The 26882-nt window shown below is 43.6% G+C and overlaps 1 protein-coding gene across 4 annotated transcripts in view; it reads left to right on the top strand.

The window, feature by feature from the left end:
• Window positions 1-20329, top strand: part of LOC129869567 (pre-B-cell leukemia transcription factor 1-like) — a 93060-nt gene extending 72731 nt beyond the window's left edge. Inside the window, exons 3-10 of one of the 4 annotated variants that reach the window (XM_055944080.1) lie at window positions 4845-5092; window positions 6061-6123; window positions 9269-9459; window positions 11147-11282; window positions 12272-12431; window positions 14395-14507; window positions 14997-15086; window positions 18056-20329. In XM_055944080.1, the coding sequence (XP_055800055.1) occupies window positions 4845-5092; window positions 6061-6123; window positions 9269-9459; window positions 11147-11282; window positions 12272-12431; window positions 14395-14507; window positions 14997-15086; window positions 18056-18148 (1094 nt within the window). In that variant the 3' untranslated portion in view covers window positions 18149-20329. The remainder of the gene's footprint in view (window positions 1-4844; window positions 5093-6060; window positions 6124-9268; window positions 9460-11146; window positions 11283-12271; window positions 12432-14394; window positions 14508-14996; window positions 15087-18055) is intronic. The other 3 variants (XM_055944081.1, XM_055944082.1, XM_055944083.1) reach the window with 3 other exon arrangements.
• Window positions 20330-26882: the final 6553 nt, after the last annotated feature.

Below are 26882 nucleotides of genomic sequence, written 5' to 3'. Positions count from 1 at the left end.
AAGTACTTATCGTAGGTGAGTAGGACCTGTGGTAGAGGAGCAGGTCCTGTGGCAGGGGAACAGTCCCTGTGGTAGGGGAGCAGGTCCTGTGGCAGGGGAACAGTCCCTGTGGTAGGGGAGCAGGTCCTGTGGCAGGGGAACAGTCCCTGTGGTAGGGGAACAGGACCTGTGGTAGAGGAGCAGGTCCTGTGGCAGGGGAACAGTCCCTGTGGTAGGGGAGCAGGTCCTGTGGCAGGGGAACAGTCCCTGTGGTAGGGGAGCAGGTCCTGTGGCAGGGGAACAGTCCCTGTGGTAGGGGAACAGGACCTGTGGTAGAGGAGCAGGTCCTGTGGTAGGGGAACAGGACCTGTGGTAGGGGAACAGTCCCTTTGGTAGGGGAACAGGACCTGTGGTAGGGGAACAGGACCTGTGGTAGGGGAGTAGGACCTGTGGTAGGGGAACAGGACCTGTGGTAGGGGAGCAGATCTTGTGGTGGGGGGCAGGTCTTGTGGTAGGGGCGCAGGCCCTGTGGTAGGGGAGCAGGTATTGTGGTAGGGGAGCAGGTCCTGTGGTAGGGGAGCAGGTCCTGTGGTAGGGGAGCAGGTCCTGTGGTAGGGGAACAGTCCCTGTGGTAGGGGAGCAGGTCTTGTGGTAGGGGGGCAGGTCCTGTGGTAGGGGAGCAGGTATTGTGGTAGGGGAGCAGGTCCTGTGGTAGGGAAACAGTCCCTGTGGTAGGGGAGCAGGTCTTGTGGTAGGGGAGCAGGTCTTGTGGTAGGGGAGCAGGTCTTGTGGTAGGGGAGCAGGTCTTGTGGTAGGGGAGCAGGTCTTGTGGTAGGGGAGCAGGTCTTGTGGTAGGGGAGCAGGTCCTGTGGTAGGGAAACAGTCCCTGTGGTAGGGGAGCAGGTCTTGTGGTAGGGGAGCAGGTCTTGTGGTAGGGGAGCAGGTCCTGTGGTAGGGGAGCAGGTCTTGTGGTAGGGGAGCAGGTCTTGTGGTAGGGGAGCAGGTCTTGTGGTAGGCGAGCAGGTCCTGTGGTAGGGGAGTAGGACCTGTGGTAGGAGAGCAGGTCTTGTGGTAGGGGAGCAGGTCTTGTGGTAGGGGAGCAGGTCTTGTGGTAGGCGAGCAGGTCTTGTGGTAGGCGAGCAGGTCCTGTGGTAGGGGAGCAGGTCTTGTGGTAGGGGAGCAGGTCTTGTGGTAGGCGAGCAGGTCCTGTGGTAGGGGAGCAGGTCTTGTGGTAGGGGAGCAGGTCTTGTGGTAGGGGAGCAGGTCCTGTGGTAGGAGAACAGTCCCTGTGGTAGGGGAGCAGGTGTTGTGGTAGGGGAGCAGGTCTTGTGGTAGGGGAGCATGTCTTGTGGTGGGGTGGGGTCCTGTGGTAGGGGAGCAGGTCTTGTGGTAGGGGAGCAGGTCTTGTGGTAGGGGAGCAGGTCCTGTGGTAGGGGAGCAGGTACTGTGGTAGGGGAGCAGGCTTTGTGGTAGGGGAGCAGGTCTTGTGGTAGGGGAGTAGGACCTGTGGTAGGAGAGCAGGTCTTGTGGTAGGGGAGCAGGTCTTGTGTTAGGGGAGCAGGTCTTGTGGTAGGGGAGTAGGACCTGTCGTAGGGGAGCAGGTCCTGTGGTAGGGGAGCAGGCCCTGTGGTAGGGGAGCAGGACCTGTGGTAGGGGAGTAATACCTGTGGTAGGGGAGCAGGTCTTGTGGTAGGGGAGCAGGTCTTGTGGTAGGGGAGCAGGTCTTGTGGTAGGCGAGCAGGTCTTGTGGTAGGCGAGCAGGTCCTGTGGTAGGGGAGCAGGTCTTGTGGTAGGGGAGCAGGTCTTGTGGTAGGCGAGCAGGTCCTGTGGTAGGGGAGCAGGTCTTGTGGTAGGGGAGCAGGTCTTGTGGTAGGGGAGCAGGTCCTGTGGTAGGAGAACAGTCCCTGTGGTAGGGGAGCAGGTGTTGTGGTAGGGGAGCAGGTCTTGTGGTAGGGGAGCAGGTCTTGTGGTGGGGGGGGGGTCCTGTGGTAGGGGAGCAGGTCTTGTGGTAGGGGAGCAGGTCTTGTGGTAGGGGAGCAGGTCCTGTGGTAGGGGAGCAGGTACTGTGGTAGGGGAGCAGGCTTTGTGGTAGGGGAGCAGGTCTTGTGGTAGGGGAGTAGGACCTGTGGTAGGAGAGCAGGTCTTGTGGTAGGGGAGCAGGTCTTGTGTTAGGGGAGCAGGTCTTGTGGTAGGGGAGTAGGACCTGTCGTAGGGGAGCAGGTCCTGTGGTAGGGGAGCAGGCCCTGTGGTAGGGGAGCAGGACCTGTGGTAGGGGAGTAATACCTGTGGTAGGGGAGCAGGTCTTGTGGTAGGGGAGCAGGTCCTGTGGTAGGGGAGTAGGACCTGTGGTAGGGGAGTAGGTCCTGTGGTAGGGGAGCAGGTCTTGTGGTAGGGGAGTAGGACCTGTGGTAGGGGAGTAGGTCCTGTGGTAGGGGAGCAGGTCTTGTGGTAGGGGAGCAGGTCTTGTGGTAGGGGAGTAGGACCTGTGGTAGGGGAGCAGGTCTTGTGGTAGGGGAGCAGGGCTTGTGGTAGGGGAACAGGTCTTGTGGTAGAGGAGCAGGTACTTTGGTAGGGGAGTAGGACTTCTACATATATATTAACTAGTATGGACATGCCTATTAGAGTTTTGGATCACATCATTTGGCTTTAGAAAAGCACCAGACAGGATCTGAAATGGTACGCTATTCCCTGTATAGTGCACTCCTTTTGACCAGGGCAATATGGTGCCATTCCAAATGCACACAACCAGGGGTTTCCCATTCCAGACCCCCCCAGACCCCCCCCAACCAAGCCCCTAGAGCAGTGCTTCCCAATGCTCCCCCATATACTTAATCTACTAGGCAACGCGACTCCATCTACCTCCCGCTGGGCCCACGGCCTGAACCCCTGACCTCTTCTTCTCTCTCCCACTCATCAACTATCACAGCATTTGCATTTCCAGTCTAGTTAAAGGGAGTGGGTGTGTGTGTGTGTGTGTGGGGGGGGGGGGGGTGTAGGGAAGAGCGGCGGGGATACCCTCCCTCTGGCTGTACAGCCGGCCTCTTTCTCATCCCGCTGACACCCCACACAGCCCAGCCAGCCAGTCAGCTAGCCAGCCCATCCCAGGGCTGGGGCAGCGGTCTAGTCTGGGGTTAATGCACCAGGCTACTCCCATTGTCTCTGGATTAATGAAGTGTTCCCTGCCTGTCCCCTTTCATTCAGAGACAATGAGACATGTAAGGAGTGTTACATTTTAAATGGCAATCGACACACATTGGCCTTAAAGTCAGTAAGTCATATACACACACTGCATAAGTGGCTGTAGCCTTGGAAGTAATGACATTGTGTTTGCTGCTTTTGATGCACTTGTCTTCCCTGTTAACCATTTGAATTCATGGACAGTGAGAGAAGGTGTTTGTAATTGGAATGGATAGACTCATGGCTCTTGAATAGTAGGAGGACGTAGCATCTGTGTCATTTGTGAACATGGAAGGTTGGTCATGTCTACCCTAAAGAACAGCAAGGGAGACCTCTAGAGGAAGGAAAGAGAACAGCATGAATATACCTTGGCTCTGCCACTCCACACACACTGCCAAGTCCAGTGCTCTGTTTCTGACCTCTCACTGCCCACTATCGCTCAATGACAGGATTCAGCTGTTGCCCAGATCCTTACACAACATCGCTGTTACGGTACTGTAAGAATAGTAACCTACCACCACTGTAAGAGCATTAATTAGTGTGTGTTTGCAACGTTACATTTACAGACTGAACTTGAAATCAAGTACAAAACCACCATTATCCACAGTTCATTGTGTCCCAATACTGACACATGGCGTCTAAGATACCAATGTTGTCACCGACACAGAGTGTGTGTCCCACATGGCACCCTATTCCACAGGCGGCTGGTGGTACCTTAATTGGAGGGACGGTCTCGTAGTAATGGCTGGAACAGAATACATTAAATGTTATAGAACACATCAAACATGTGGTTTCCATGTGTTTGATACCATTCCATTCACTCCGGTCCAACCATTAGTATGAGCCGTCTTCCCCTCAGCAGCCTCCAGTGCCCTAGAACCTTATGGGCCCTAGCCAAAAGTAGTGCACTATAAAGTGAATGGGTGCCATTTGGGATGCTATCTGAGTCCTCGGAGAAGATGCCTCATTCATTCTCAGAGGATAACCCCCAATTATAGTATTGGTTTATTTATTCCTCCAATATCACAAATAGTTTTATTACATACTTTATTGAACATCAAACAGTGTTGGCCTCTGCTCTGGTATTTATTATTGAAGTTGCATTTTAAGTTAATGAAATGATATAAATTGAGTTTTATTATGTGCAGTCTTGCCAGAGTCGTTAGCTACATAGCCTTTGTTCTGGCAGAGAGATGAGCCATAAAGAGGCAGGTGATTTATCAACTGGATGAACCCCGTTCAGACAGTGAGGTCCTACTGCCAGCTACACATCAGCTACACCACGTACCTCTACTGCAAGCTACACTACACACTGTACTTCAGTAGTCTCAGTCTGAGCCTGCTCTTTACCCGTTGCCACACATACTGCTGGCTTTTACAGTCCACATGGATGCACCACCAGGTGTTACTGTGGTGAAAAGAAAACCATTCTGCTGCACCGTTGCTCTTCAGGCCAGAGGAGGAGGATGTGTTAGGCGTGGTATGTGTGTGTTAGGCGTGTTAGGCATGGTGTGTGTGTGTTAGGTGTGTTAGGCGTGTTAGGCATGGTGTGTGTGTGTGACAGGTGTGGAATCAGGCAGGGCGTGGAGCGCTGCCTACAGCCGACAGCTTGTTACGGTGTTACGCTGCTGTGATTGGTGACCTGCGTGACTGACCTCTAACCTCTGACACCTTCTTGTTGTTTGTAGTGCTGAGTATCCGTGGCGCCCAGGAGGAGGAGCCTCCAGATGCCCAGCTCATGCGATTGGACAACATGTTGCTGGCGGAGGGCGTGTCTGGACCGGAGAAGGGGGGCGGTTCTGCAGTGGCAGCGGCTGCGGCTGCAGCCTCAGGAGGCGGGGCAGGAGCAGATAACTCAGCGGAACACTCGGACTACAGAGCCAAGCTCTCTCAGATCAGACAGATCTACCACACAGAACTGGAGAAATATGAGCAGGTGAGAGTGGACAGGATACACTCACCCCTCAGAGAACTACTGTCTTTGGTGCCTTTTACCATAATCACATACTCTAACCCTGTAACCCGAACACACCAGCTCCTCCATCACCATTCCCATCACAGTGATTATTTATTAACCTATGACTACCTGCCATCCACATTACTACTTCAGGCTAATGATACTTTTAAACCCATCCAAGCTCTGCTAACCCCACTGCAACACAGTGTTGTAACCCACTGACTCATGCCCATTCATGTTGATGACACCTCACCAGTCAGAAACAATAGAAAAGCAACTTCATTTCTAATATTTACATAACAAATTAGGAGTCTTTCTACATTTATGGCATCCATCTAAAGATATATTTGACAGCTTTTCTCTCATCCCCATTGAATCCCCATGTAATGTGCAGTTTCCTTCTCTTCTCCATGTCGTTATGTACCATGCCAATAAATCAGAGTGGATTTTACTGCATAGCGTTATGTCTACTTTCCAAACCAATATGCATACAGTCAAACACGAAGGCCCTGACTGGCTGGAATGAATGCATGCCCTGTTAGATGAAATGCAGATGTATTTTCCATATAGCCCTAGACACTGCTTACATTTTCATTCACATAAAAAAGCAAAGCCAGAGTGTTGTGATGTTAGTCTAGTCTATAGACAGGGTTGCCATCCTGAAACATACATACAGTGGAGTAGAGTGAAGTTCCCTCTAGACGCTGATCTTGGGTCAATTTGACATTTTCCTCACTATTCGTTAAGGTTAGGATTGGGGGAAGGAAGCGGATCCTAGATCTGTACCTAGGGGAAACTTCACCCTGGAGCCACATACAATAGGCAGGGTTGTAGCAGTCGGGAGTAGTGTGGGAAACAGTCCTGTGACTATGCCACCATCACATGCTGACAATGTACTATATAATAATATATCATATGTAATATATATGTAATATACTGTATTTAAGATGGTATCCCATGGCGGATGGAGGGGGGAGAGTTACACAGGGAGTCATGGCAACGGAAACAAGGTACTCCTCCACTGCAGACCACTGCCCCCCCCATACACTAAAGAGATATACTATATTTTATAGTCATAATATCATTAATTTAACAACATTATTATTTTTTACTTTGGTTAGGTTGTTTACCAAATAGACAAATTTATTCAGGATGTCTTGAATCAAGTAAATTTTTTCACATCTGGCTAGTTTTAATAAAGTTGGATTAGTAGTAACTGAATCTATTCAGAATCCAATGTGAACTTGGCTCCTGTGATTTTATTTACAACCCAAGCTTTCAAAACTAGCACTTTATACCACACTTCCCTCCCTTTGCAATCTCAGCGATAGTGAACAGACTCCCACTGTCAGGGTCAGGATTAGAACTGGATGGCAACCCAGTCTTGTAAAGCAGTAGTGTTGCTTAGGGAGAAAAAATACTATAACTCACTCATGATTTATTACCACAATTTATTAGTAGCTTTGCTAACAGCTTTACCAGGTTTTTAATTTTATTTTTTTTAATTTATTTCAATAAGTTTATTTGTAATTTATGCAATAGGACAGGCCGTCAGGGGACAGAAAATGTCTGCAAGCTTTTAATACTTCCAGTAGAATCCCAAGCAGAACATTGTACAACCTCAACCATGTTTGCATGCGTTTTGTTTCAGATAAGGCCCACATACTGTACACATGAACCAGGATATACATTTCTGTGCTAGGTCTGTGTGTGTGTTAACCAATGTTGTTATTGTGACGTACAGTGCCTTCAGAAAGTATTCACACCCGTTGACTTTTTCCACATTTTGTTGTGTTACGGCCTGGCCTACACACAATACCCCATAATGTCAAAGTGGATTTATGTTTTTTGACATTTTTACAAAAAAATGAAAGCCTGAAATAAGTATTCAATCCCTTTATTATGGCAAGCCTAAATAAGTTAAGGAGTACAATTTCACACAATAAGTTGCATAGACTCATGTGTGCAATAATAGTGTTTAACGTGATTTTTGAATGACTACCTCATCTCTCTACTCCACACATACAATTATCTGTACAGTCCTTCAATCGAGCAGTGAATTTCAAACACAGACTCAACTACAAATACCAGGGAGGTTTTCCATTGCTTCTCAAAGAGGGGCACCTATTGGTAGATGGGTAAAAAAAAGCATCCATTGAATATCCCTTTGAACATGGTGAAGTTATTAATTACACTTTGGATGGTGTATCAATACACCCAGTCATTACAAAGATACAGGCGTCCTTCCTAACTCAGTTGCCGGAGAGGAAGGAAACTGCTCAGGGATTTCACCATGAGGCCAATGGTGACTTTAAAACAGTTACAAATATTCCAAAACATGCATCCTGTTGCAACAAGGCACAAAAGTAATATGCAAAAAAATGTCTCAAAGAAATTTACTTTTTGTCCTGAATACAAAGTGTTATGTTTGGGGCAAATCCAATACAACACATTACTGAGTACCAGCATACAGTAGTGGTGGCTGCATCATGTTATGGGTATGCTTATAATAGTTGAGGACTGGGGAGTTTTCAGGAAAAAAAAGAAACAGAATGGCGCTAAGCACAGGGAAAATCCTAGAGGAAATGTGTTTCAGTCTGCTTTCCACCAGACACTGGGAGATGAATTCACCTTTCAGCAGGACAATAACCTAAAACAAAAGGCCAAATCTACACTGGAGTTGCTAAGAAGACAGTGAATTACAGTTTTTACTTAAATCTGTTTGAAAATCTATGGCAAGACCTGAAAATGGTTATCTAGCAAGTATCAACGACCAAATTGACAGAGTTTGAAGAATTAAAAAAATTAATTGTGCAATATTTGTACAAATTTTGTACAAATATTGTACAATCCAGATGTGGGAAAGCTCTTAGAGACTTACTCCAAAAACCTCACAGCTATCATCACTGCCAAGGGTGATTCTAACATATATTGACTCAGGGGTTGAATACTTATCTAATCAACATATATTAGTGTTTTTATTTGACAAATGTTATAATTTTTCTTCCACATTATTATGTGTCAATCGTTGACAAAAAAAATGACAATTAAATCAATTTGAATCCCACTTTGTAACACAACAGAATGTGGAAAAAAAGTGGTGTGAATACTTTCTGAAGGCACTGTATGTCTCTAATCTATCTGGGGCTGTGCCAGATGGCTTCACTGTCATCCCCATACATCACTTTATGACACCATGACCACTCTGCACCTTACCTCTCATATCATAACCACCAATCACTGTCATTTACATTCATTGTACAGTCATTTTTGTGTTTATTGTCTCTCTTCATTCACATCCCTGCTGAGTCTATTGCTTTCATGTCAATAAAACCTTTGAGATGTGTAAAATGACAGACATATTGCATAGTGACAGGGACAGAGAGAAAGAGTGAGATAAAAAGAAAGAGAGCGGGAGAGAGCGATTAAAAGAAGGAGAATGAGAGAGACAAGGAAAGAGGGAGAGAGTTAGCGAGAAAGAGAAAAATACAGGGACCGAAAGAGGGAGAGAGACAGAGGAAGAGAGACAGAGGGAGAGAGAAAGAGGGAGACAGAGGTATACTGTAATATCATGTCAGGTTCACGCCTGGTGCCACACAGGAGGATGAGTATAACATCATGGCATGTTCATCTCTCAAGCCTCTCGGCTGCGGTGAGAAGAGAAGGTGTGCTGCTCCTCAGCAGGGACTAGCAGCTGTCAGTTCCCAATGTCTCCCTTTTTTTAAATAGACGACACTTACAGTTGCCATCGCCACTTCTGTTTAATATGACAAATGTCACCACTTATATTCCTCCTTGGCTTCCCAACGTGGAAGCATTCCCCAGAACTGCATGCATTAAACACTGCTTGATTTCCATTTCATTTTTATTTTCTGTCTATGGCAAGACATTGATTCATTTAGAATACCATGTATAATTTCACTCTGCATGCAGACAGTGGCTTTAGTCTAACAGTAAAAGATATGGCAAGGTCTTACAATAGCCATGCAGTATTTCTCCACCATGGTGCTATGGGCACTCTCACCAACAACATTTATTTTGACTGTCTAGATAGAATAAACTGAAGCCACGCTGGATAACAGTGTCTGCTAATTGACTAAATTACCATTTATCTGTTCACCTTCTCTCTCTGTTTGTCTCTTCCCCCCTCTGCAGGCTTGTAACGAGTTCACAACCCATGTGATGAACCTGCTGAGGGAGCAGAGTCGCACGCGGCCCATCTCTCCCAAGGAGATCGAGCGCATGGTGGGGATCATCCACCGCAAGTTCAGCTCCATCCAGATGCAGCTCAAACAGAGCACCTGTGAAGCCGTCATGATCCTGCGCTCACGCTTCCTCGATGCCAGGTGTGTCTCTCTCTGTGTGTGTGTGCTTACAGCTGTACAAATGACCACATACAAAGTCACTGTACAACTGCAATGTTTTGTTGACTTGCTGTCACTCCCTGACCATAGAGAGCCCTTGGTTCTCTATGGTGTAGTAGGTCAGGGTGTGACTAGGGGGTATTCTAGGTTATATATTTCTATGTTGGTGCTCTTGGTATGGTTCCCAATTAGAGGCAGCTGATGTTCGTTGTCTCTAATTGGGGATCATACTTAAGGGTTCGCTGTTCCCACCTGCTTTGTGGGATATTGTTTTTGAGAGAGTGCATGTTGCACCTCAGTACTGCACGGTCGTTGTTTGTTTCTTGGTTTGTTTCACTTAATAAAGATGTGGAACTCCAATCACGCTGCGCCTTGGTCCGTCTCTCCACACGATCGTAACACTTGCGTAGCTAGCCATGTCCCTACCTGTAACTGCAATATTCACAAAGTTTTTTTTATAGTAGCATACAGAAAACAAGTAATGTCCACAGCAGATTTTTCTACAGCTTACCACCACTCTATATAACATCATAACAGATCTTCCAAAATCTTCCAAGCCTTTGAGCCTACAGACAGTACATCTCTGGGAGCCATTTGGACCAGCACATACAAGGTTGCTGCTTGGACACTGACAATCCTCTCCTCTCTCAAGGCTCCATAACGCTAAATGTTTCCCTTTTTTAAATATAATCGCTTGTTTCTTTTGATGCATGTTTTGGATTTGCATACATTTCTCCAAGGATAAATCTAACTCAGAGTCGGAGTCAGAGGCATAACATTTAAATTAGGCTTTTGCTCTTCTCACAAAGATCCTCAACTATTATTTTGTAAATGATTGTGGCTGTGGTGCTGGTGCAGCGAGGCAAGGGAAGGGCTTTAAGTGAGAGGGTGAGAGAGACAGGGAGAGAGAGACAGGGAGAGAGAGACAGAGACAGAGGGAGAGAGACAGTGAGAGAAAGAGAGAGACAACAAGAGAGAGAGAGAGACAAGAGAGAGAAACAGCGAGAGAGAGAGAGAGACAGCCAGAGAGAAAGAGAGCGAGCGAGAGAGAGAGGGGCACTGCTCTACCAGTCTCAGCTCTACTGATTAATCTGCAGCCTGCCCTAACACCATGCTGTGCACATTTACATATTCTCATGCAGGCTTTTGGAGTGCGGGGTGGAGATTTCAGCACAAATCTCTCTAACCAGTCAGTTGATTCAATGCACGGAGTCAAACATTTTACAGGGTTCCCTTCCCAGCTTATGTAAAACTCTCATGAGATGTGGCACATGCAGACATAACCTAATAGAGGGTGGAGATGGAGGAAGAGATGGAGGAGTCAGTGAGCTGAACGGGTCATGTTTACTGCACATTGTCTATCTTTTAATAAGGCAGTGTAGTGTTGTGTTGTTTGTCAGGATTTGCAGGCAGTGTTCATTTCTATTTGTGAACCTCTGAGAACATCTTTCATACCATCTTAGGCAGCTGTATTGAATGTATTGTATTGAATTGGGTGGCAGTTGTATTGTTACTGTATGGGGTGCCCCAGTTTAGCTTTTTACCGCAAGTGGCTTTTACGTATTTACTGTATGCAGGCATTAGATTGACCAGGCCCTATGAACGGTATGTATTGTGCATGGTGTTTCTTCTGGTCCTAACTAACCAATCTCTATCATTCTCCTTGCAGACGGAAAAGACGGAACTTCAACAAGCAGGCGACAGAGATCCTGAATGAGTACTTCTACTCTCACCTGTCTAACCCCTACCCTAGTGAAGAGGCCAAGGAAGAGCTGGCCAAGAAGTGCTCCATCACAGTTTCACAGGTACAGTACAGCACCACCTATCTGCAGGAACACCACACTACAACTAGAACAGGACTAGAGACAGTAGTGGGTTATTTATTATTATTTTATTCATTCAAAGGATACATCGCAGGGACTACATTGATAGTGTAATATGATGATTGAAATTGCACTAACAATACCAAGGTAAACAGCAGTAATGTTCTGTGTTTTTCATCCATCCTTCGGAAATGGGTAATCTCCTCAAACGGTTTCATTAAGTTTATGCAAAATTATTTTGAGGATGCATCTGGGCATCGTTTGATGAAAACAACGTGCTTCAGGGTCTGAATGATTAGTTGAGCTTTTGTCTGTGCCCCAAATTGCACCCTATAATGCACTGCTTTTGACCAGAGCCCTTTTTGACCAATGCCCATAGAGAATAAGGGTCCATTTGGGACACAACCTCTGTGTTCCTTGGTCTGTAATAAAATAACCTACCTTCTGTCTGCGTTCGTTTCAAACTTTGCAACAGGATTGATTATTTTTTTCATTTTAATGTTGTTTATCATTAGCGCTAGCTGGCTTATCCTGGTAGCTTCATCGGGGAGTCCATTAGCTGTAATGGGTGTTAGCTAGCGGGTGTTGACTGATTGGTGCTAGCGTGAGCTCTGATTATAGCTGCAGTCATACTGACATAATTAGACTGTTATTGGCAATCATTCCCTTCTGCCACTAATGTGGATTCACAGCACTGGTCTATGTAGCCAGCGGGAGCACTCACTACTACCTCAAAGGCTGTCCCAAATGGCACCCTTTTCCCTTTATACTGCACTACCTTTGACCAGGGCCCATTTGGGATGCAGGAAAAGTCTTCCTTCACTGTCATATATATGATATGCCAGACAGTGGAAGGTCACGCATGCAGAACTCATTCGGATTCTAATTTCACGCTCACAATTTGCTCATTAGAAATGTGGGAAATTATTTGTGTAACAAAATAATTTACAAATTTCACATTGTTTGTACAGGTTTCCAACTGGTTTGGAAACAAAAGAATCAGATACAAGAAAAACATTGGAAAGTTCCAGGAAGAAGCCAATATGTATGCTGCCAAAACTGCAGTCAACGCGACCAACGTATCCTCACATGGAAGCCAGGCTAATTCGCCCTCCACCCCAAATTCTGCAGGTAAAGAACAATACCAATGGGTTACCATTTTACCGATAGGCTACAATATTTGGAAGGCTCTGAATAAACTCTCTATATCAGACAAGGATATTTTTCTTAAAAATAGAAAAAATAGGCTTTGTCCAAGAGTAGGATACCTGGGCCCCATATCAATGCTTTCTGACCTGTTGTTTTTCTTTTCAATTAACACAGCTTTTCTCCTATTTTATCTCAATACTCTTTTACACTGTCAGAACATTACATTTTTGTTGTACCATTTTCATTTACAAATTGAATTAATGAATTAATCTTGTTGACCATGAATAACATTTGTACAGAAACACTTAACATAACGCTAAGCATTTTAAATGTAGAAACATACTATCATTCTACTTTCATATTGACAAATGGGCACAACAACAACAATCACCCCTGATGTCGGTTCTTGACTCACCTTTGACTCGCCCCTGATGTCGGTGCTTGACTCACCTTTGACTCGCCCCTGATGTCGGTGCTTGACTCACCTTTGACTCGCCCCTGATGTCGGTGCTTGACTCGCCCCTGATGTCGGTGCTTGACTCGCCCCTGATGTCGGTGCTTGACTCACCTTTGACTCGCCCCTGATGTCGGTGCTTGACTCGCCCCTGATGTCGGTGCTTGACTCGCCCCTGATGTCGGTTCTTGACTCACCTTTGACTCGCCCCTGATGTCGGTGCTTGACTCACCTTTGAACCGCCCCTGATGTCGGTGCTTGACTCGCCCCTGATGTCGGTGCTTGACTCGCCCCTGATGTTAGTGCTTGACTCACCTTTGACTCGCCCCTGATGTCGGTGCTTGACTCGCCCCTGATGTCGGTGCTTGACTCGCCCCTGATGTCGGTGCTTGACTCACCTTTGACTCGCCCCTTATGTCGGTGCTTGACTCGCCCCTGATGTCGGTGCTTGACTCACCTTTGAACCGCCCCTGATGTCGGTGCTTGACTCACCTTTGACTCGCCCCTGATGTCGGTGCTTGACTCGCCCCTGATGTCGGTGCTTGACTCACCTTTGACTCGCCCCTTATGTCGGTGCTTGACTCGCCCCTGATGTCGGTGCTTGACTCACCTTTGAACCGCCCCTGATGTCGGTGCTTGACTCACCTTTGACTCGCCCCTGATGTCGGTGCTTGACTCGCCCCTGATGTCGGTGCTTGACTCACCTTTGACTCGCCCCTGATGTCGGTGCTTGACTCACCTTTCCCTCAGCTTTATGCTGCCACTATCTAATCTGTCTGCTCACTTTGGCCCTAGCCCTAACTCTATATTCTAACTTTTTAAAATATATATATATATTTAATTTTACCCCCTTTTCTCCCCAATTTTCGTGGTATCCAATCGCTAGTAATTATTATCTTGTCTCATCGCTACATCTCCCGTACGGGCTCGGGAGAGACGAAGGTCGAAAGCCATGCGTCCTCCGAAGCACAACCCAACCAAGCCGCACTGCTTCTTAACACAGCGCGCCTCCAACCCGGAAGCCAGCCGCACCAATGTGTCGGAGGAAACACCGTGCACCTGGCCCCCTCGGTTAGCGCGCACTGCGCCCGGCCCGCCACAGGAGTCGCTGGAGCCGATGAGACAAGGATATCCCTACCAGCCAAACCCTCCCTAACCCGGCCGACGCTAGGCCAATTGTGCGTCGCCCCATGGACCTCCCGGTCGCGGTCACCCGGGAGGCCCTCTATATTCTAACTTTAGTTCTATATTCTAACTCTAGCTCTATATTCTAACTCTAGCTCTATATTCTAACTCAAGCTCTATATTCTAACTCTAGCTCTATATTCTAACTCTAGCTCTATATTCCAACTCCAGCTTTAGCTCTATTAACACTTTGCATGGTGCTTCTCCGGGTCTAACCCTGGACGGGGCCAAGTGGCTGAATCCTGCTCTGCTTGCTCCTCTTTCACTCTGCTCTGTGATTCCAGTGCTCCCTCTCTCCTCTTCCAGGTTCTGCTGGCTCTTTTAACATGTCAAACTCCGGCGACTTGTTCATGAGCGTGCAGTCTCTCAATGGGGACTCGTACCAAGGTGCTCAGGTTGGAGCCAACGTGCAGTCACAGGTAGGGCCCTATAACTAAGCAGTGCAGAAGACCCTATAGTGTCTATAGTGTCTCTATACTATAGAAACAGACCCAGACCCCCTTTCCGAAGAACAGGCCTTGTAATCTATCTTAATCGCACCACAGGAATCTCAGTATTGCTCTAGTGTGTGGATCACTTTGGGCTCCTAATACCACCACTACATAGGGTTTTCAAGGTATTGTTATCCACCATTGTTACTAAAACATGCTTACAGTGAGTGTAGTGATGAAAATAATGTAATACTCTCTGCAGCTCTTTTTATATGCCACTAGTTCATCCTTTCTACAGTCTTCTAAATACATAATAACATGTTTTGGTTATCTTGCTTTTTCTTGTCAATGGCTGGATGTAGTTCATGTGCATTTTCTCTGCCTGGACTGTATTATAATACTACTTTCCTTCTGGTCTTTCTGTTTGTCTTGTCTGCTCTGACCTTGCTTTGTCTGTGTTCCTGTGTTGTATTTCAGGTGGATACCCTTCGCCATGTTATCAGTCAGACAGGCGGATACAGTGAGGGCCTCACAGCCAGCCAGATGTACAGTCAACAGAGCATCAATGTCAGTAGAAAACAACTCTCTTCCCTACCAATTATTTCAAAGCCATAGGGCTCAGAATGACACTTAGTAGGATTTGTCTCAGCTCCACCACAGTCACCTAGTTGATTGCTTCTGTATCGGTCATGCCATGAGCAACGCGCTGGCCGGCAGAACGGCGTTGGGCTGGCCAGACACACACACACGGCACAGCCGCCTGAGCCTGTCACGTTCAATCTGCTCTCTCGCAGCACCTGCAGCCACTGACGGCCATGTAGCCGTGCAGGGACGGCACAAGCAGGTGACACCTTCTGCGACGCGCGGCTCGGGCGCCCCTCCCCCCTAACGCCCCCACTGACCACCGGACCCTGATTATCACTGCAGGTCCAGAGGCCCGGTTAAAATCCTATCAGAACAACCCCAGAGCAGTCACATTAAAAATAAAAATAAACAAACCGCTAACCCCTAGATAAAGCACTGGGGGCATATTTCCATCATGTTATATTTCATTCCATTCTTATTTTTTCGGAGATGGGGAAGGCGAGTGTGTGTGTGTGTGTGTGTTTTGGTTGAGGGTGGGGGAAGAGGAGGGGAAGAAGGGGGAGGTTAGCTGGCGGCTGCAAACAGCAGGGAAATTCACAGCGACAAGCCGTGTCGTAAAAGGGGAAATCGATAAGACAGACACAAGAGAGCGGAGTGTGGACTTAGGACAGCAATCCAAGCGAATTGCTCAGATCATGCTCCCACCACTCTAATGGCCCTGACAGCAAGCTGCGGCGGCGTGCTGCGGTGAAAGCTACAACGAGGACGAGAGAGGACGGTCACAGTCACACACAGCCGCGCAGCTCGGCTGCTGGCTTCCTCTCCCGTCCCTAAGCCTCACTCGTCGCGCCTCAATGGCCGTATGATAATGAGATGAAATGTCTCCTGTGAAAACAAACATGTATGTAGTGTATTCAAATCCCCCTCCCTGGCTCGCTCTCCGCTCATCTCCCTCCCACAGAACAGGCTGTGATAACCCTGAGAAAGCAGTACAGGCTCTCATTGGTTGTGAGTAATTGTCTATGTAAAACGTTTGTAGCCTGTATGTATGTGCACAGCGTTTGTAGCTTCACGGTCGTTTTGTTAGTTTGTCTAGAGTTTTGTGTCGTGTTCATCTTCGTGGTGTTAATAAAGAAGATGGCTTATTTTCCAACTGCTGCATTTTGGTCCTAAGGTGGGTAATTCTGTCACGATCGTGTAGGGGATTGACGGACCAAAATGCAGCAGTTGGAAAATAAGCCATCTTCTTTATTAACACCACGAAGATGAACACGACACAAAACTCTAGACAAACTAACAAAACGACCGTGAAGCTACAAACGCTGTGCACATACATACAGGCTACAAACGTTTTACATAGACAATTACTCACAACCAATGAGAGCCTATGGCTACCCTAAATAAGGCTCCCAATCAGAGACAACCGAAATCAGCTGTCTCTAATTGGGAACTCATTCAGGTAACCATAGACTCTCCTAGACAACTAAACATACATAGACAACGCTAGACATCTACACTCAACACAAACCCATATACTACACCCCATAACCCCTTTACCATATAAACACCCAAAACTAACAAAACATAAACATTCCCCATGTCACACCCTGACCTAACTAAAATAATAAAGAAAAACAAAGAATACTAAGGCCAGGGCGTGACAATTTTAGTATTCTGGAGTGGGTTTGATTACTTGTTAGTTTATTTCCTTTGTCTCTCTGCAGCAATATACTTCAATAGTATTTGTGTTAAAAATGACAGATTTACCTCAGTATCAAAGCCATTCACAAAGCAAAGCCCAGGAAAGCTGTCAGCTTAGAAACAGTGAATGACCTTTGTGCTCGTCCAGCTTTACAGACGGAGAAGAGAGAGAAAGACACGAGAAAGAGAGGTCGGGAATATGTCCTATCTATCTGTTACACGATGAAAAGCCTCCCCTCTCTGTGTTGATAATGACTGAGCAGATGCATAATGTGATGTGGTAGACTAGAGCAGTAATTACAGGTAGGAAATAGACAGAGTGTCACCAAAGTCAGACATTTTAAGACTTTAATTTGGTCCATTTTTTATTACAGACTTTCTTCTGCCTGAAATAACGGGGTTTTAAATGAAAGGCTGTCGAGAACCATTTCCATTTTTTCTGATGGCATGAAATTTGCTATTTATATCCCAAATGCTCTTTAGCGGGCTCGTCTCCAGGACTGGAAATGGCCTACAAGTATTTCATTGTGTTTTCATTCAATCTCCCAATTTCATAATTTGCTACCATTGATTCCTCTTAGGACTGTTTTGTGACTTTTGTTTTAAGGTCCTTTTCAGATGCTGTCACTGTTATTATGTGGCAAGCGTTTCTATCAATCCCAGTGATACATGTTTTCATTATAATCATTTTAGCACACTGTATTCGATCTGATAGTGATATTTGTGATTTACAGAATTTTTAGTTGCTTCAAACAATTTTAATGACAATTTCGTTCTGAAATATGAGGTCTAGTTTACTGTAATTTGAGTGAAGTAGATGTTTGTCCAATGCAGATTTGGCTTGAGGCTGTAGGGGATTATAGGTTGAGTAGTTTAGGAGTTGTTCTAGCATTAGGACTAAAGCTCATACCGTAGTTACTACATGTGCCCTCAGGACTTCACAGATACAGCATTCAATGCTGCAGATGAGATGATATAATAATCTTATTGAACTGCATAATAAATATGTACTCTGAAAGAAAAGAGAAACAAAAGCATAGAAAACCTTTTTAATTTTTTTATATTTTTTAACTTGTCCCATCGCTGAAACTCTACGGACTCGGGAGAGGCAAAGGTCGAGAGCCATGCGTCCTCCGAAACACGATCCTGACACATTACTCGCTTAACCCGTAGCCAGAGAAAACCTATGTTATGGGTATATGCCTGTACTCATATTTCCTCTCTCCTTCTGTCTCTTTTGTCTCTCTCAGGCAAACGGAGGCTGGCAGGATGCAACCACCCCCTCATCAGTGACATCACCCACAGAAGGACCTGGAAGTGTTCACTCTGACACGTCCAACTGATCCCTCCACCCTCCACCACCATCCAGACACCCCCAACCTCCACCCTCGATCAGCCATCCCCCAGTCAGCTCCCCGCCAGAACTGTAGGTGTCACTAGACTGGTCACAGAGCAAGAGACCTCTCTCTGCAGGTGGGGACTACAGGATGAAACGCCATCATCACCACAGACAGTTCTTCATGTCTTATGTCCCGTCTCTACAACCAACTATGACACAGTCAGTCAGTAGCCTGAGTAGGGCTCTGTTCTCCCATTTATCTACGACCTCATTCACTGTCTGTACACTTTTCTTCACCAGATATCCATGTTGCCTCTGTGTGATCATCTGACTTATAACACAGTAGGCAAATAGTTACAACACGTATACACAGTATTGCCCGTATCTTGTAGATTGAAATGCTTTTCTCACTACCTCTATTGAAAATAACAACAAAACAACAACTTCTAAAAATGATTGTTTTTTTCCCTTTGTAATTACTGACATTGACAGTAGCTCCCAATCTCCCTTGTCCTGTCTCAAGGCTTGTTTTGAGGACAGTTTTGCCTCTGTGACAAGTTTTACCCTATATAATTACTTAATTCCCAACATTTGTTTTGTCCATAGTGCCAAAGTTCAACACAGGAGGGGAATTTTTATAATATGACATTGTGCTTGTGGAAAAATACATATCCATCTGACGTTTCACATCACATACTGTAGCTTAATAACATTTCTTGTTAGTAGCTAACAATGGGCTGATTTGAAAGGAGAACCTTGAGATTCAAATGTTCCTCCTCATTTTAGGCATTCTGTTTCAGAGCTACAATGGTCCATAAAACATGACACATTTTTAGTGCAACAATGGCGTGTGTTCTGTTCATACTGAATGAGTGGTCGACAATGCATAAGCAAAACACAAAAAAGTAACGGTATGCTCCAGAATGAATGGAAAGGATGGTTTGGAAGGTTATAAAGAAATGGATCGTGGTGATTCTAGCTTCATGGTGATTCTATCTACTGGAATTCTAATGGATTTCCTGCACTTGACATATTGTTTGTAGCGTGGACTGAGTATCAGTTCAAAAAATGGATCCGGAACACTTAATCAGTGAGTACATTAGCATCAATTAAAATATGCCAATATAATGTCTTTAAGCACAGTCACTTCCAGTGATTACCCTACGAAGGGTAACATATGTATTTGTCAAAGAGAAGAACACAGTACAGAGAACACACATTAATAATATGCTTATATCATTTTCATATTTTGAACATATGGTGTGTGTACATACACATACATACATACACTACCATGATCACTATCACTGTACATCAGTGTAATCAAAATAGCCAAATACTGCTGGTAACCAAAACCACTTGTGTAAGGTGTAAGTGCAAAAAAGGCATTTTAATGTAAATGTTCATTCTGATGTTGTGTAACCAGGTGGTAGTCATGGAATACACAACTAAACACAATTCTAAAATCTTTCTCAAAGTTACTCTTTTCCCTCATAATTTTTTCAGTAGTATATTTCTGTCCATTTATTATTGTCACTGAGTTTGAACATCTATCATATCATCCTCTTTTTACATTTTGGTTATCAAGGTTGGTCTCTACTCACTCTTATATTACAGCTTTCTCCTAGCATTTGACTTGAGTCTAAATTACGCAAAAAATCCAAAATGTGATATTAGATTTATTCATTTTGTTGTAGCTACAGTATTTGCTTACACACAATTACACATTGCCTTCTTGTGCAATTCAACATATCTACCCTACCATTCCCTTGATACCAAAAAATAACTGCAGAAGCTTCAGCTCTACAGATTGGATTCAGCTTAACCAATTTAGCTTTGTTTGTTTTGTAAAATGGTGTATTATCTGAAGTATTCATCTCATAGAAATGTTCAGGTACTCTCTCTGTACTACAAAACCAAAAATACACTAGTGTTTGTTTATAGATATGACATGGAAAAGACTAACCCTGATGGCACACAGACAGATACAGAAGATGTTGGGATATATTTTTATGTCCTCATGTTTTGAATAACTTGCATCATCATTTTTTTCTTTATAGTTTTGCTTTTATTTTGCGTGGTTACAGGATGTACAGTACGTCATATTGTATTTTCTTGCTAAAGGTATGCTCTATAGAGTATAAGTAGATGTGCACCTTTATTCTGGTTTTACATTTTGGGGGGGGGGGGGGGGGGTAATTGGACAGTATCCATTTTAAAACAACGCAGCTACAGTAGGCCGTCATTGTAAATAACAATTTGTCCTTTACCGACTTGCCTAGTTAAATAAAGGTTCAATTGAATTAAAAAGTCATGTTTGACAGACACAGACCGATAGTAGGGAAGAGTTCCTCTCACATTACAGATATAATCCACTCACAGTTCACTTTGTACTTTCAGTCTAAAGCATTGACACACAAGCTTGCTTCTAAAATGTTTACTGTTTGTTAATTAAAGGTGATGTGAAAAGTTAGTGTCCAACCAAATCCGTATACCATGGTAACAGATATACATTATACAGTGTAACTACAATACCACACAGCTGAATCCACCATAGTCCTTCTTTCAGAAACAGTACATATTATATTTGATATCATTTTTGGAGACGTGGACGTGTACTATGATGAGTGAAGCAAAATATGTTTTTCAGTTGACGGACAACATGTGTATGAGTGGACTATGTTGGAGTGGTGTACCCTGGCCTTTCCATCCAGATGTTTGTTTTTTGTTGTTGATCATTTTAGCCATGTGGCCAGCAGAACAATAGCTTTTGTGATGCAGTGCCCCTAAAACAAAACATCACTCTACTTTTCACATTGCCTGTCCAATATCACCGTATTATTGAAAGCTTCATGTAATGATGCTTTAAGTTTTTGAATATAAAAGGAAAAAAATTACTATAAAAAGAAATAAGAAACTAAAATTTGTCAACATAAAATGTTTTCTTTGTTGCATGTATTTTGTTCTTTAATAAAATACCGTACTGCAGTGTTTTTGAATGTTACTTATTTTTTTATAAAGATTTCAGAGTGAAACCTTGGAGCCTTTTTCTTGACAGGTTTTAACTTTTAACATCTCTGCAAATGTAAAAAAGGTATACAAATGGAAACCGCAAAACAATTGTCTTTTTAATTCCTATTTAAAACCGTTTTTCTGTGGAGAAAAAAAATAGCTAACAAGATGTAGGTTTTATGGTCTCTTTCTTTGTCCTAGTAATGCATATTCCAAATAAATTGTTTCTTTTGCTGCATACTTTTGTATTGTCCTCATTGATTTTCCTTGTCACACAGATACTATGAAGATGTCCATACATTAAAGGCACAATCCTTAATTAATTTATCCTGCCCCATCCCTCAGCTTTATAGCAAAACTAAGTAGTGGGGCTGCAGCTGACCAAGAAACAAATCAAGGATTGTGGATTTAAGACATGTAAGACATGCCAAGAAAAAAGTTAACTGTCTTTTTATTATGTTTTTGTGCAGTTTTTCCTCCAGACTTCAGTAACAGGGTCAGGGTCATGAGTTACTGTAGGACAAAAGTTTACACGTCTAAGACTTGTCAGTCCTTCACCTCTAGATAGCATTGCACATCACACTTAAAACACATGGTAAAGCATCGGGCATTTTCTCACTATTGACATAGCGTCAGAGCTGGGGTGAGCTAGAGAGCATGTGATGGGGACGTTTTCTCAGTTTTCTAAGTGAGTTTTCTAAAATCGGTGCGCTTACGCCAGCAGACAGACAGTCGCTCCCTTCTCTCCCCCCTCCACACATAGCAGAGGGAGCCTTCAAGGCATGGTTAATGTGCGTTCCCTGAGAGAGGCGGGGTGCTCACATCTCTCTCTTCCAGATAAATGAGACAGGATGTCTGATTCTACTCTTCCAATGCATCTGTTTCTTCTTCTACATACTGAAAAAAGGAAAGAGAATCAACTTTTGGATTAGGAGCTAGGAAGGGTTTCCAAAACGATCAGAGAGAGCAGCCAAATCGCAGAGCGTGACAGAGACTGTGGGAGTGACATATGCAAACATGATCAAATATAATTACATATGGATGTCTCCTTGCTTCTATCAAAGGGTTTCTTGTAGGCTCTGTTAGCAGGATGAAAGAGAGGAACTGTTGGACGTGTACTGTATGCTTTAATATATTCACCATGGCTTTACAAACCTAAAAGGCATTGTGAGTTTAAGTAATTACTGTAGGTTCTCAGCAACCTCTTGAAAAGGCATAAATCCCATACTGAGTAGCAAATCGGTTGCCTTTTCTATTGAATCATTAGCAAATAGCCTGGTTAATGGTTTTCACCTGTACTAAGCCATCCATATATTTTTTTTACATTTTCCTTTATTTAACTAGGCAAGTCAGTTAAGAACAAATTCTTATTTACAATGACAGCCTAGGAACAGTGGGTTAACTGCCTTGTTCAGGGGCAGAACAACAGATTTTTACCTTGTCAGCTCAGGGATTCGATCTAGCAATCTTTCGGTTACTGACCGAACACTCTAACCACTAGGCTACCTGCCGCCCCTGAACACTTCATTCATACACTTGTTGTGCAATAAAGTGTAGTCACTAAGCAAAGCCTACTGAATGAACCAGAGGTGCACTTGCCTTTACAATTTCTTATCAATATTCTTTATTCTAGTAAGAGTAACACTTCTTATAAATATTCAGTAGCATAATCCCCTTGAAGATCATTTGGTTTTCAGGTGGCAGACGCTTGTTCTGGTATCTTGGGCAAACTGAAGGGACATATAGTGTTAAAAGCCTGTCATTTCTCTAGTTCTGTCAATACTGTATATACTGCTATTACCAGCTGCACTTCATGAATAATTCTTTAATTCCTTCTCAAAAAATAATTCCTTCTCAAACAAAAACTGTTTCCGCCATATTGGCTGTTTTTCTGGAAGGTCAGCAGCCAAGGGACTGGTGTCTGGGAAACATATTAAGTTAAGAAGAAGAACAATGCAAATGAAAGATGTGCTGTTAATTCAGAGATAACAAAATATTAATCTGGTGAGAAAACTGTGGTGACATCACAAAAGATGTTCCCAAAACACAAAAACTGTCCAGTTTACAATGTTCCTTTTAGAGTGCAAAAAACATTCACCTGATGTTACAGGAATGTTCCCAGAATACTGTTCTTTAAAGGTTTCCAGAATGTTTAATTAGGTTTTGGTAACATTGTGGGGACATGACAATAAATAATTTGGCAAAACACAGAAACTGTCCAGTTGTGCTGACATTCAAATGATGTTTGTATCAGGGTGCACAAAACATTCCTTTTATGTTGCAAGAATGTTTACAGAACAGCCTTTCAAATATATTTAAAGGTTACCAGAACATGTAATTAGGTTGTGGGAACAGTGTGGTTACATTAGAAGAGATAGGTTCCCAAAACACTAAATATGCTCAGTTGCGATGGCATTCATGCAATGCTTAAGTTAAGTTGCACCGAACATTTCTTTAATGTTGTAAGAATTAAATAAGTACATTTTTATGATGTTCAATATCATAGCTTATATGTTTTAGGTTGAACATAATTTTCCATTGATGTTCACGCAATATACATTTTACCTTGTCTTGGAGGCTTTCAGAACATTTCAAGAACATTTAAAAATATATATATTTAAGTTTGACCTAATATTACCACAACATTCTCAGCATAGCAAATGAAAACAGATAAGAATACATCCCCAATATTTCTCTCCAGATTTAATGGCAATTCTTATTTGAGGACTGCATTGTAGGTGATATAGAAACACATGCCATTTTAATTTCATTTATAGGACATTTTAACAGCATTTACTCACACAAACACAGCCATATATTTTATGCTTCATATGTTGCCAGTCTGCACATGTGGGGTTTAGAATCTGCAATGTTTGGGTCCCTAGCCAGGTCTTTTATCCTCTGCGCCACCAGTGAAGCTTTTTTGCATGTATATATATATATATAGCCATGGCAGTATGGTCAATAAGGAATTCCAGGATTCATTTTTTGCCTTCTTAGACATACAATAACTAACCCAGGGAAATACTGGTAACTGGGTTATTCACCATCCTCTTTATATACTGAGTACTTCTGGGCCCATATTTACAACATATCCAAGACTATGAGTGCTGAGCAAGGATAACTTTTGCTTTTCAGATCATGAAAATTAAGCAAGAGAGGACCATATCAAGCGTCTTAAAATAGGAATTGTATCAGGTGCGTTTAAAAAAAAGTTGAATAGTCCATTTTTACACATTTTATTATTATTATTATTATTATTTTTACAGTTAGTCGAAATTCTGCATTTGTGACTGTTTTTATACGTCTGGACAAAATAAAGACATCGTATCTTTTAGTAGATTTTTAATTAAAAAAATTCTAACAAAACATGGAACCCACTAAGGTCGATGTCCGCACAACGTGGAAATTAAATAGCATAATACAAAATCTTCATAAAAATCTGTCAATTTAAACTCGAGATATGTCCACCGCATCCGCCTAAAAACTTCTGCATTTGCAGTGAAAGGTGACAGAGCTAGAACTGTGTATTGTCAGACCACTAGACATCTCAAAAATCGGGCTTCTCACTAAATCATCTGTAGTGTCCGAAAGGTTTGGACTATAAATTATTATGACCCCTCTCTGGAAAGATGAGACTCTCATGAACACGATGGTGTCCTCTGAAGTCAGTACAGCCTCTCTGCCAACTTCTGTCTGTAGCGTCCGAACAGTTTGCGAAACACACTAATATGACCCCTGTGTGGAAAGGTGAGACTCTCAAGAACACATACACTATATATACAAAAGTATGTGGACACCCATTCAATTAGTGGATTCGGCTATTTCAGCCACACCCATTGCTGACAGGTGTATAAAATCGAGCATAAAGCCATGCAATCTCCATAGACAAACATTGACAGTAGAATGGCCTTTCTGAAGATCTCAGTGACTTTCAACATGGCACCATCATAGGATGCCACCTTTGCAACAAGTCATACAATTTCTGCCCTGCTAGAGCTGCCCCTGTCAACTGTAAAACTGCCAAACATTTTTTGCTTTGTCATTATGTGGTATTGTGTGTAGATTGAAGAGGAGAAAAAAAACTATTGAATCCATTTCAGAATTATGCTGTAACGTAACAAAATGTGGAAAAAGGGGTCTGAATACGTCCAACATAGTATAATGCACGATGCACACAAATATCCCTTGCCAATGCCCACATTGACTGTCTCAATGGCAAAACAATAAACAATGCACACTCCTCATATCAAGGTTAGTGTTATTCAGAGTGCATATTGTGTGTTAACGAAACCCATGCCTGCCAGCACAATTGACATACACTGAATGAATACAATAACCATCGTACACCGTATGAAGGGCTGCAATGAAAGCCTGAGGGAATGGCTGAGGAAGCAGAGACATGGCAGGCTCTAAGGGGCTGCAGTCTGATTACATGGACTGAGGTGCTGAAGGGTTGTGGTCCTGGAAGGCAGGAGATAATAGAGCCCCTTTTTTTCTAGAAGAGATCGCTAAGGGAATGGCCTCTCTCTGGGTCCTGCTGGGAAGGAGTTGATATGATGATGGGCAGTTGGAGATGGACACATCATGGTGAGGGAGATACTGCAGTGGTTGACCAGGGTTGGGGTCGATGCCATTTTAATTCAGTCAAATTAGGAAAGAAACCATGATGTCAAGCAAAGAGGCACTGAGTTTGAAGGTAGGCCTTGAAATACATCCACAGGTACACCTCCAATTGACTCAAATTATGTCAATTAGCCTATCAGAAGCTTCTAAAGCCATGACATATTTTTCTGGAATTTTCCAAGCTGTTTAAAGGCACAGTCAATTTAGTGTATTTAAACTTCTGACCCACTGGAATTGTGATACAGTGAATTATAACTGAAATAATCTGTCTGTAAACATTTGTTGGAAAAATTACTTGTGTCATGCACAAAGTAGATGTCCTAACCAACTTGCCAAAACTATAGTTTGTTAACAAGAAATATGTGGAGTGGTTGAAAAACGAGTTTTAGTGACTCCAACCTAAGTGTATGTAAACTTCCGACTGTAACTGGACTGAAATTGATTAAACTCTGGTCTAAGTGTTTATATATTCAAATTGGTTTAGGTGTACAGTTTTCATATTTGGAAACTGTTCAGTTTGGCAAAGGCACTAATTGTTGTTCGAAGGAATGCCTGCATCTTTCCTTTCCTTTCCCTCCCACATATCTGTAATAAATTATTCTGATTCCTCTGGTACTCAAAGTTTCATAAAGGAGACATGTTTGTAAGCGTTTTAATCAGATTTCACAGATCAGTGTGTTATCATGGTCTATCATGTGACTTAAACCTTATACTTTTGGCCCGTTTTCTGGTGTGGGAGTTTGATGTTGTACTGTAGGCTATGTTTCTTTATGATGCTAGCCTAAAGCTTTCTTAATGAGCCAGATATGGACCTTATCCTCTTCTTCAAAGAATGTAGAGTCTATATTTCCCTCAAACTGTGCCCAAAGAAATTTCAAGAGAAAATTCAAAGCCAAAATTCAAATCCAACCCACAAGAAAAACCATCAATCTTCTCTGGAACATAAATTCAAACTGAACTGAGAAATGGTAAACATTCTCCTCTCTAGATGATCAAGGACAAAGATATACTGGCATTGCAATCACCTCGCAGACAAAGCCAGAACCAAGTGAGCAGTGCGAGACTATCTTGCTGGGCTAGCTACATACATTCACAAAAAT

This window comes from Salvelinus fontinalis, chromosome 14, assembly GCF_029448725.1.
Source record: "Salvelinus fontinalis isolate EN_2023a chromosome 14, ASM2944872v1, whole genome shotgun sequence".
Taxonomy (NCBI): Eukaryota; Metazoa; Chordata; class Actinopteri; order Salmoniformes; family Salmonidae; genus Salvelinus; species Salvelinus fontinalis.
Note: the sequence above shows the minus strand (reverse complement) of the source record. Positions and strands in the feature narration are given on the sequence as shown.